This window comes from Spermophilus citellus, assembly GCF_964194105.1.
Source record: "Spermophilus citellus genome assembly, chromosome: 9".
Classification (NCBI taxonomy): Eukaryota; Metazoa; Chordata; class Mammalia; order Rodentia; family Sciuridae; genus Spermophilus; species Spermophilus citellus.
The window spans coordinates 107,180,516-107,192,558 of record NC_138191.1 but is presented as its reverse complement, the minus strand read 5'-3'; the positions used below and the strand labels follow the sequence as shown (position 1 = coordinate 107,192,558).

Genomic DNA, 12,043 nt, shown 5'->3' with positions numbered 1-12,043 from the left:
AACTGTGCCTCATGTCCCGCTCCCATGACATCCAGCCCGGGGACTGTGGATTTCAGTCTCTTGGTCCACACCTGATCCTGCCACATCTCTTCCCTTTAACTGAAATCCAGATCCTTGTGTGATTTCAATTTGTACCACTTCTTTTTTAGGGCTCAATTCTGAACCCTGCCTTTCTTTTAGGGTTTCCATAACCCTGAAAAGCAAATGCTCAGTTTACGTGATGTTGAACGTGTGTCCTCAAGATTCAGGGAAACGGTCCTCTACTCAAGGGGATATTTTTGAGTACTTGCTTCTGATTCATCCTGCATTTGGACTTTCAATGATGCAATTAGATCCTCAGACCCTGACTTCATACTTATTCTATCAAGGATTGTTTGCCCCTTACCCCACCCACCCACAACACACCTCTGGCCCCATCCTTCTCTTTCTCACTCTCAGTTTAGACCTCTAGCCCGCAAAGTCAGGTTTTTAAAAATAATAAAAGCATACACCCTTCCTTCTTTTTTCAGGAGCTGGGGTAGGGCAGAGGGGTCACATATGCCATCTTTTTTTTTTTTTATTTTCTTGATAATGTTTATAACATAGTTTAGAGACATTCAGAGCAAATGTACATTTTTCAAAAGCCAATTTACATATTGATGATAATCAGGTACAGGAATTTTAAATACAGCAGCCATAATTCTGAGGATCCTCAGAAGCACAGTTAGGAAGCACAGCTGTAACAGAGCAACTCAGCTGTGTGTGGCCTTGAACGGACAGAGATAGAGGAATAGGTCTGTTGTGGCAGATGAGTCAGAAGAGCCAGTCTGTTGCACTGGCCATTTTGAATACTTTCCTGAGATTCAGAGAGGCCCCATGAGAAAAAAGTGACAGTTTTTTTTTTTTTTTCCACAAGACCATTATAATGGAAGACTTGACTATTTGTGCAGCAAACAGCCTCTTAGGTCAGAGAGTATTGATTTCAAAGAAGTTGTTGGTAGATTCTTATTCGAAAGATAAGAAGGTGGGAGGATAAAATAATGAATAGGATTTTGGGGAGTGATATGGCTTATTTGTTGAGATACTGGCTATTGTTTTGCAGATGGATATACAGTGTGAATATGTAGATCTTTTTGTCTGTTTAATGGTCTTTCCATTAGCACTTAAAACAGTGTTCTCCCAGAAAACTGTTATTTTTGTCTGTTTAATGGTCTTTCCATTAGCACCTATAACAGTGTTCTCCCAGAAAACAGAATCAATAGAATGTGTGTGTGTACATATATATCGAGTGGGGGAAGAGGATTGATAAGACTTGGCTCATATGATTATAGAGCGGGCAACTTCAAGACCAAGGAAGAACCAATGTTTTCAGTTCAAGTTGAAGGTGGGGAAAAACTAATATACCATACAAAGACTGTCAGGTAGGGTGATTTCTGTCTTGGTTGGGGGAGGATCAGACTTTCTGTTCTATTCAGTTATTTAAATGATTGGGTGAGTCCCACCTACATTAGGGAGAGCACTCTGCTTTACTCAGTTTGCTGATTTAAATGTTGATATTATCCAAAAACATCTTCACAGAAATACCCAGAATAATGATTGAATATTTGAGTACTTTGTGACCCAGGCAAGCTGATACATAAAATTAACCATCACAGTGACTAAGTGGAATTTTTTTGATTTTGTACAGTTATTAAATAAAGCTTTTGGTATCCATTGTTTGTTATGCTGTTTTCCTTATAAACAAAAAGTTTATAAGGGGAAAGGCTTTGGGCTGCTAAGAGAAAAACATATTATGGGATTGGGATTTTAAAACACTTTTGAGTCCACTGAAGCAAGTTTTAACCACAGTTCATAAAAAAAGACAGTTCTATTCTTGAGTCTGCCTTCTAATGTTTTGTTTTTTATCAATTTATAAACTAATTGTGTACAATAGGTGTTTGATTTCTCTCATGCATATTCAGTTCTAAAAACACTTTCCTGAATATTCCAATCTTAAAACTAACATTGTTCACACTGGCCCCACCCATTGTGAGATATATATGAATGATTGAACCAAATGACATTGGTACTCTATCATTGTGCTACATACATTTCAAGCCCTTTGCATTTAAAAAAAAATTGGGACAGGATTTCACTAAATTGCCACTGTTGGCCTGCAATGCGATACTCCTCTCTCAGCCTTCCCGGTCGGTCGTTGGGATTACAGGTGTGCACCATCACCACTAGCACATGGAGAGAATTTACCAGCAGAAAAGAAAATTGATGCTACCCTACACGGTGGCACACCCTTGTAATGCCAGCTACCCAGGCTGAGGCAGGAGGATTGCAAATTAGAGGTCAGTTTGGGCAATTTGGCAAGACCCTTGTCTCAGGAAATTTGGCTCAGTGGTAGAGTGCCTCCTGAGTTCAATCCCTCGGTATGGGGTGGAGTGCAGTCGGGTAAGGACGAAAACTGACATTTGTGGAAGCAGAAGCTCTATCTATCTCATCAATCAATCAATCAATCTATGAACTCATTTAATCTTCACAATCGGCCAGGAATTTCTACAGAGGGGAAAAGGGGCTCCAAATGCCTAGGTGGCAGTGCTGGGTTTACAAACCTGTTCTCTATCTCTGAAGGCAGAGCTCCCCCCGGCCCCCCACCCCCACCCCCGCACCTTTGCCCTGAAAATATCATGCAGATATTGAAAAACCTATAGTTAGCCTGCATATTCACTTAGCTTTTATCATCTTTATAAAATGAAACCCCCAAAACCCGAAATCCTATTGCTGGAAACTTTAGTGATCTTGCATCTACTGTCAGATTTAACTGGGATGCATATGGGACCCAGAAAAAAAATCCCTGCGCAGCGCCGCTGGGAGAGTTGGAGGTCGTTTTTTGGACCGGGAATATTTAGCTCCTCAATAAGGGGACTGTGTTACATTATCTTTAAACTCCCTTCCAGATCCACACTCCTTTAATCTTTAATTATAAATCTTGAGTGAGGTTCCAGACTCAAGGCTTCGCTGGATGACCCTCAAGGGCCACTAATTCAAAGGAAGGAAACCTTAAGACCTTAGAAACAAAACCAATTTCCACAGTTCAGTTCTCAACTTAGCAAATGTTCTCCTCAAGGCTACGGTTTTCTTCGGGACTACAGCTCCCAGCATGCTACGTCCGAGGCCAACGCTTATTGGCGGTCCCGCCTGGGCCTCGTGCGTTGTGGCAGCCAATACAGCCAATGGGAAGGAAGAGTGACTCCCAGAACCCAATCCTGGAGCTGCAGGGCGGGTCCTTCATGGGTTCCGTCTCCGGCTCCTTCCCCCGCCCCGCGAGGCGGCGTTGTACCTGACTGAGCGGCGGGAGTGAGGTGGGTTGCGGCTGGGCCGAGGTCGCGGGGGGAGGCGGACACGACTTCGCTGGGCACTCTGAGGACGGTCCCTTCCCCTCACCGAGGAGTTGGCGGCTGCTGCTTTGCTCCAGGACCCAGTGGGTAGCAAAGGGGCCCTCTGGTCCTTCCACCCGACCCTGTCGCTGTCCCCCAGCCCAGGCGGCCAGTCAGCTGTCCCTACACACACTCCTTACCCCGCCCTTCTCTGGTTGACCTTTGAATACTCCAGAGCCCTGCCACTTAGCATACCTGTGGGATCAGCCCTTCGTTTCTTCCACCCTCCTGTCTCTGACCCACTCTTGCCTTCCAGAACGCTGTACCCTTTGACTTCTCCACCCGCTTCTCCCCGCCCCCTGCACACGACCCAAACTCTTGGGCCCTGGTCTCTGACACCTGATGAAGGCTTTTGAACCCCTTCTGCATCACATTTCCTCCGATCTTATGACGCTTTTTCTAGCTCCCCTGTTCTCAACACCTTGTCCTTGTTTTCTTTCCAAGCTCTTCTCCCCTCATCCCCCACACCTCTCACCTCCTTTGATTTGGTTGCAGACCTGGAACTTTGACCCTTCAGACCACATATCAGCTTGGCTTTCATCATGTGTGATCACCAGCCCCATCTTGACTGGTGTTTCTTAGACCTGGCTTCTTCTCCACTACCTCGATCTCTTTCACTCTTGCTCCGGGTTCTGCTGAGTCCCTAGGAAAACTAGCCAAATAGGCCCCTTTCTCCCTCAAATCTCTGAAATATGATGTGAATGGTCCTGTATTTTACCTTTACTGCCTTCTCAGTAGGTAATGATCTCCCTTCTTTTTATCAGTTTGGGTCTTGTTTACCCACTCATCCTGCAAGTTCTACCTTGAATACCATTTCTTCCATGAAGCTGCTTGTCCTTGATCTGCCCATTTCATTTGAACTCCTGTGACTGTTTTTCTTTTCTTTATTTCTGTCCCTCCTTCCCTTTTTTTTCTCCCACCAGTACTAGTATAATGGTTAAAAACCTTAACTTTGGAGTGGTGGACTGCAGTTCTGCCAGTTACTTATTTTGTGCTCTTGGGCAAATCACTTAATTTCTATGAGCCTCAGTTTATTCATCTGTAAAATAAGGATGAAAAATGAATAACTGTAAAAATTAAATGATGTGATTCATATGTTTGCTTAGGCCAGGGCCTAGCCCTTTGTATGAGCTTAAAAAAAAAAAAACTATTATAGGCTCCTATATAATATGCCAGGTGCTGTGCTAGGCACTGAGGAGATGGTATATAAGTTCCTTGCCCACTGGAACTTAACCTTCTTATTGAATGGCAGTTTCTGGAGTTCATGTCTATGTCACTACATCGTATAATAAACTGTTTCAGGGTGGAAGTTGTAATTCTGAATCTTTTTGCTCTTTTATTGACCCAGCATTTAGTCCTGGGAAGAGCCCAATCTTGGTAAAATATAGGTTCTCAAAATAACAGTTTTGGAAGTGAATGCAGACCATATAGCTCATTGCATACAGACACTGGAGTCCTAGGTGGGGTAGGCAGGGAGGGGCAGGGAATGGATTAAGATAATATCCATTTACTCATTCATTCAAAAGACATTTTCAGGGGCTGGGGATGTGGCTCAAGGGGTAGCGCGCTCGCCTGGCATGCGTGCGGCCCGGGTTCGACCCTCAGCGCCACATACCAACAAAGATGTTGTGTCCGCCGAGAACTAAAAAATAAAAATATTAAAAATATTCTCTCTCTCTCTCTCTCTCTCTCTCTCTCTCTCTCTCTCTCTCATTCTCTTTAAAAAAAAAGACATTTGCATACCCCACTTTATGCTACAGAAGATTATGTAGGAAAGAGACTGTGATGACCTCAAGTTGCTTATAAACCACTAGTGGAAACAGGTAATTACAGATCACCATAACAGCAAGCACCAGATTCTGTGGGCACATAAAGAGAAAGTGGGGAGGAATCGGGAAATTGCCAAGAAACATTGGATAAGAATAGATGTGAATAGGCATAAAATGGGTTCTGGAGACAAGTTTGGCCTTCCTTTATTCAGTTCATTCAACAAATATTTATTAAGCATCTATGTTGCATCTATTCTACAAGTATAGGTTACATTAGTGAATAAACAAAGATCCCAGCCCTCATAGAACTTGTGTTGATCATGGGAGGCAGATAATAAATACTGGGAGTGTGGGAGGAGGTTGTGATTTTTACAGGATAATCAGAGAAGAGTAAGTATCAAGGAATAAGTACTGGTGTTTAAAGCAGGCTTATTAATCTTTATATTGCTTATCTAAATTCTTCAAGGAATGCTAACAGGGATTGTTAAATGGCAGTTTGTTACCTGTTGTTTTAAACAGAGTTTTATTGAAACACAGCCTCACTCATTTACATCTTGTGTGTGCTGCTTTCATGCTATAGTGGCAGAGTTGAGTAGTTACAACTGTGATCCTATGGTCCTAAATATTTATTAAGTTTTGTTATCTGACCTTTCACAGAAAGTTTGCTGATCTCTGCTTCTTAGAAAGTTGATATTCTATCTTTCACATTGAAATTATGTAATCTTGTACTATTTTTTAATTAAAACACGTCTCTTTCCTAATAATATCATTGAAAGGATCTTTTTGATCTTTTTGTGCTCTTCACAGAGCTAGGATATAATGTCTTTGATAATTATACTAGCAGCTGTCTTGCTGAATGAACACTGTGTCTCGCAGACCCTGCTGAGTGTAGTATAGGCATTTTCTCTAATACAGAGTCCCACAGCATAACTACCTATATTGTAGGTAGTTATCAGTTTTAGAGATGAGGGAGTTGAGTCTCAGAGTGATTGAATAATTTGCAAAGTTATAAAGATCATCTGTCTGTGTCAGCATTATAACTTATGCTAATGTAGTCAGTGCCCCTTTTACTGTGGCTTATTTTCAAAAATGTTTGCTGACTTGCAGGAATCATCAGTCTTCGTTGTTGTCAGTGTTCATTAGAGTCTGTGCTTCCCTCCCTCATTCCTTTGTTCTTGTCGCTCTGGACAGCATCTCCATCAGCCCACTCAGCCTTTTGAAGTGTCATCATTTCTTCAAGGACCAGAGGACATGCCACCACTCTTGTCTTATCAGAAGTACTTTTTTCTTCCCCTCCTTTCCTGTCCTTGGCTAAAGGAACCAAAGGATTCTGTGCCACTTAGCAAGCATTTTACTGATGGTTGCATAAGCAGGCCGTGTGCTGGGCATTGTATGTTTAGCTGTGTTGTGGAGAGGAGTGTGGCTTGTGTATCAGTGTTTATATCTTTGTGTATGTGGTATGTGTCTTTGTGTGTGTGCATATGACTGTGTGTGATATAAGAGTATGGCTGTTTGTGTGTATGGTACATGAGTATGTGTCCATGTATATTGAATGTGGCTATATGTGTGAAAGGGATGTGTATGGTATGTGATCTGTATGTATGTAGCTGTGTATATGTGACTGTAATGTGAAGGTGTATGAATGTTCATGTGTTTGTATGACTGTGTGATGTGTGCATGGCTGTGTATGTGGTATGTATGTGTGGTATAAGTGTGACTGAGTGTGTTTGTGGTATATGTGACTGTATCATGTGAGAATGTGACTTTGTGTGTGTATGTTTTTATGTGATGTTTGAGACTGATGTGCTCCAACCGTCCAGCGCAGGCAACTGAACCAAAGTCACTCGTGTGAATTTGGGGTGACACAAAAAACCTCATAGACATGGAATACCTTTTTATAAACTTCAGGAGGGCTTCCCCTGCTCCCAGCCTCAGGCTCCCACAATGGGGGCAAAAGAAAGTCACAAGAGGCTGAGACAGAGGGAGTGCTCGTTCTCCAGTTGGCTTTTATTGGGGGACGCTGTCAGATAAAGGGCAAGGGGTAGGATTACAAAGGAACTATAACTCAACCCTACCAGATAACACCTAATCCTGGAGCCACACCTCATTCCTCATTATCCGAGTTAAAGCCCAATAAGTTATTGCGGGGTGCAGTAATTGTTCAGTATCTCTTGCTCAGGACTTAAGGGCGTGTATTTCCAGAGCAGCTCCAGGCACTGGTGGAAGTGTGTACTGACCAGTCAGAAGAGATATAGTTCAGGCCCTGCAATAGGTTTTGGAGGTCTAGATATTAACCCTTTATTTACTAGATTATGGTAAGATCTAGAGAAGAATGGGGTGGTGGAACATTTAGGATTCAGACCTGGGTCTTGTAGACAACTAGGAGGGCCTTAGGAATGAGAGGGTCTGTTATTTTTGTTTCAAAGGCAATCAAATAAGTGGATACTTTTAATCCATTAAGTCCCAAGTTTTAAATTCTGCATACATAATAAATATTCACATATTTCAAAATTACCATAGTTGGTATATATTTGTTGCTCAAATTAAGTTTTTATAGGTGTTCCACATCTGGGACCATAGGACAAAATGGGTTAAGAAACATTTTTAAAATACATTAAATGTAAAGAGAGTTTTAGTTACAGTTAGGCAGAGAAATTAAACTCATCCTAAAACAAAAGCTCCTTACACACAAATCTAGACAGTCTAGACAGTCATCTTTTAGTGGTATTAAGAAGAGTGACATTGTTCAATTGCATAGAAATCATCTGGGTGGTAGACAAAGGTTGTGTCTTGTTTTGCTCTGATGGGTAGCGTTATATATCTGTCAAAGTTTGTCACTTGAAAGTTGGTAAGTAAAAGCTTTCTGTCCAAGCAGTCCAGTTAAATCAGGTTATCCTGATAGATGTTTCCATAGGGAAGGTGCATACATGTAAGATTTTATAAGGTCTGGCTTGATCTAAGGAATAAAGGTGTTGAACATTTGTGTTCATTCTCAGGGTTCAGAGATGGGCAGTGAGAAGGAGCAGAGTCCAGAACCACACCTGCCTGAGGAAGGGGAAGCTGGTAAGCCTTGGAGAGTGAATGGCTCAGAGGGTTCTCACATCCCATCTGGGGAAAAGGATCATGGGCAGGAGAACCCACTGATGAGGCCACAAGGAACACAGTCAGAAGAGCCATGGCAGAAAATCATTGCCTCAGCTGAAGGACCAGAGAATCCTATTGCTCCTCCAAAGCCTGAGGCAGAGGAGAAGCCCTTTATATGTGTTCAGTGTGGCAAAACCTTCACCAATACCTCTAACCTGAGAACACACCTACGGATCCACACTGGTGAGAAGCCTTACAAGTGTTCCGAATGTGGTAAGAGCTTTTCCCGAAGCTCCAACCGCATCCGGCATGAACGGATCCACCTGGAAGAGAAGCACTACAAATGTCCCAAGTGTCAGGAGTGCTTTCGGCGGCGCTCAGACCTCACCACGCACCAGCAAGATCACCTGGGCAAGCGGCCGTACCGCTGCGATATCTGTGGTAAGAGCTTTAGCCAGAGTGCCACACTGGCTGGGCATTATCGGACCCACCTGGAGCCAGCGCCCTACATCTGCTGTGAGTGTGGGAAGAGCTTCAGCAACAGCTCCAGCTTTGGAGTGCACCACCGCACCCACACTGGTGAGAGGCCATATGAATGTGCTGAATGTGGGCGGACCTTCAGTGATATCTCCAACTTTGGAGCACACCAGAGGACCCACAGAGGGGAGAAGCCCTACCGGTGCACTCTTTGTGGGAAGCATTTCTCCCGGAGCTCGAATCTTATTCGTCATCAGAAAACACACTTGGGTGAGCAGAATGGGAAAGATTCCAGCTGAAGGGAAGCCGCAGTTAGAGTGGGAAGAGAGTGAGAGACCCATTCTAATGGAGGAAGAAGACCTTTAGGATCTGTTGCTGCCACCTTGATTTCAAGTGCTTCATCCCACTTTGGAGATTGGTTTCCTGTTGCCTCCGAAGCCAGGATCTCCAAGAAATCCTGAGAAGGGACTCTGAATAAAAATCCTCCCGGGCAATTTCTTGCCATAGAAAGTCAGAGAACCCAGTCCTGGCTTCACCTTGTTGGATGTGAAAGAGAAGTAGGGGAGGCTCCAGACATGTTCATGTTATTGGGTTAGCAGTTCTCTGGCCTTTGAGGAAGCACCTGTGAGATGGCATCACTGTCTGAAGTACCTTCATATTGTCCATGAACTGTTTAGGGTACACTGCAGTGGGCTGCTAGGTTCCTACCTGCTGTACCCCAACTCAAGTCGTGCTTCTGGATCTGGAGGCTGGGAGGAGTGGCCCTCCTAATGGAAGGGTCCTTCTTGGCCTGAGAAGAGGTTTGAGGTTCTGTCTTAGGAATGAAAGAGAAGCCCACTAGAGTCGTCACACTCCCCCATATTTGTTACCTATTATCCCCACTTCACTGTCCATCTGTTTCCTTATGATGATTAGCACTTAATGATTCAACGAAAAAGACCCATGGACCGACTTGAAGAGGGGGGGAGTGAGGGAGAGTGTCCCAGTGCAGCCATTCTGGAAGGGAACTGAATTCTAACAAAGAAAGATGGGAGCTGGAGTTATGGCTCAGTGATAGAGCACTTGTCTCGCAAGTGTGAGGCCCTGAGTTTGATCCTAGCACCACCTAAAAACAAATAAAGACATTGAGTCCATATACAACTTTAAAAAAAAGGAAAAAGATAGGTGGCTCTTCTGAAAAGCAAAGAAAAGGAGGCTGAGTCTTTTAAGTGTTTGAGGAGAAGGGAGAAAGGAAAGGACTAACATCAATTGGGTATTCACTATATGCTATTGATTCTGCTGGTTACATCAACATTCTTCATTTCATTTAGTTGTCAGCAGTCCTCAAGGGTATAAGATGAGGAAACAGAAGCAAGGTATATAGTAGAGTCCATTTAAACTTGGGCCTCCTTGGCTCTCTACTGATGCTCTTTTTTTTCACTACATTCACATTGCTGACCTCTAAAGGAGGAGCCATGTAGTCGATAAACCTGGAGATGGGAGCCGGCGTGGCCTTGTGATATGGCTCTGGGCTATTCACTGTGTGGGAAGTCAGTACTAAGCATGAGACCTTTTTCAACTTTAGATTACTGATTGAGGATTTCTTCTGTTGCTGGAAAAATGTTAGTGGCAGGGGTAGATGTTGAGGGATGGGATAAGATGAGAAAAATCTTAAGACCCATAGTAAGTTTGCCATTAATATCAATAATTTATCCCTAAGATTGGGAATACAGGGAATTATGCCTGGTTTTCTGGCCTTCTGGCTTAGATCTGGCTTCACATGGCCTCAGATGGTTTAGATTTGGCTTCACATGAAAGTTTAGTGTTCACCTAGCTTTCCTCTAACAAATACAAAATACCCCTATCTTGCTTTACCCCATGGTGCTGGAGATTGAACCCAGAGCCCAACCTAGCCAGGCAAGTGCTCTACCACTGAGCTATACTCCAGCCTCCAGATGTCTCTTTCTGTCTTTCTAGTCAGTTTGGGTCCCTGCCTTCCAGAGTAAGGGTTCCTCTCATTTGTAGCTAATGGCAGGATGTGAATCTGTTGAAACTGATACACCTATGACCTGACCTATCATGTGGGGTCCCTGCCACTTGTCCAGGGAGAGATATGCCAGGAACTTCACAGTCATCCTCTTACTAAATTCTCAACCATAGGAGAATTATGCACATTTAACACATGTGGAAACAGGTGGATAGAAAGTTACTTCCCAAGATAAAAAAGCAAGTAATTGTCAGGGCCAGGAACTGAACCTTATTCTACCCAAAGCCTGTGATTTTTTTTTTTAAGCTGTAGAAAACTTCCCAAATTATTCCCTTACATTTGTAGGATGATTTACAGTTACAAAACACTTTAATTTCATATTCATTTGTTTTTGGAAAATCTACACACAATATTTTAAACATAGTCACCTAAACTTAGACATGTAAATTGGCACATGACCTTAATAATAAAAGTCACCATCTATTAAATGCCTACTGAGTGCCAGTTATTGTACACCTATTATGTATGATCTTCATGCTATAAAGTAGAAGTGTCTCCATTTTCAAGATAAGAAAATTCTACAAGGTTAAATGACCTGACTTGGCAGAGCTGGGATTTATTTAGGTATGTTTGATGCCAAGACCAGGCTCTTTATCATATCCATTGCCAATCTAGATCTATTGGTTCTTTCCCAGCCCAGGGAGCTTGGTATGGTTAACCTTCTAGACCTGGAACCTTAGAAACAACTGCAGTGACTTTTGGAGACTTCTTGCTTTCAGCCCAATACCAATGTACCAAGTATCTGCTTTGATCTTGGGTCAGGACTTCCTGGCCAATCTCATTTGCCCTTTTTTGACCTAGTTCATTAGCTGTGGTTTCTATGTTGGTCAGTGCTTTGACGTGTGTGTGTGAACTTCCTTTATTTTCTCCTTCACTTTTTTCTTTTCCTTTCTTCCTTCTGAAAATTCTGTTAAACCAAGCATTTTATAAGTTTAGAATCCTTTTCTAGAGATTAGGAATTTGGGTGGAGGGGGTTACATCATGGCATGTCACTAGCTTCTTCCCCTCACTCCTCCCATCTTGCCCTTAACCCTTTCCTCCTTTTTATGGTTTGCCATAAAAGACTGTGGTGCATCTTACTACAGCTGGTGTCTTACCATCATCAAAGGTAACTTTTTTTCTACACATTTTAACATCTCGAGTTACAAATGTTTTTAGAGTGAATGAAAGATCACATTACAGTAGAGATATGAGTCAATAATGTCAGCAAGATGGTGAAATAGGAAGTCCCAGTCACCATTTTCCCATAGAGACACCGACTTAACAATATACAACCTAAAATA

General features: G+C 42.8%; 1 protein-coding gene across 2 annotated transcripts; it reads left to right on the top strand.

Annotated features, from left to right (window-relative positions):
* The first annotated feature begins 3,282 nt into the window (after positions 1-3,282).
* Positions 3,283-11,605, top strand: ZNF691 (zinc finger protein 691). Of its 2 annotated transcripts, XM_081306466.1 has the most exons (3): positions 3,287-3,329; positions 5,136-5,227; positions 8,170-11,605. In XM_081306466.1, the coding sequence occupies exon 3, from the start codon at positions 8,179-8,181 to the stop codon at positions 9,031-9,033; it is 855 nt and encodes a 284-aa protein (XP_081162592.1). In that variant the 5' UTR covers positions 3,287-3,329; positions 5,136-5,227; positions 8,170-8,178; the 3' UTR covers positions 9,034-11,605. The 2 variants fall into 2 exon arrangements, with proteins under 2 accessions (XP_081162591.1, XP_081162592.1); XM_081306465.1 differs by lacking the exon at positions 5,136-5,227 and having other exon boundaries at positions 3,283-3,329.
* Positions 11,606-12,043: the final 438 nt, after the last annotated feature.

Excerpts from the sequence above, each read along its gene's own strand:
- ZNF691 (XM_081306465.1), top strand. The coding sequence starts at position 8,179 with ATGGGCAGTGAGAAGGAGCAGAGTCCAGAACCACACCTGCCTGAGGAA.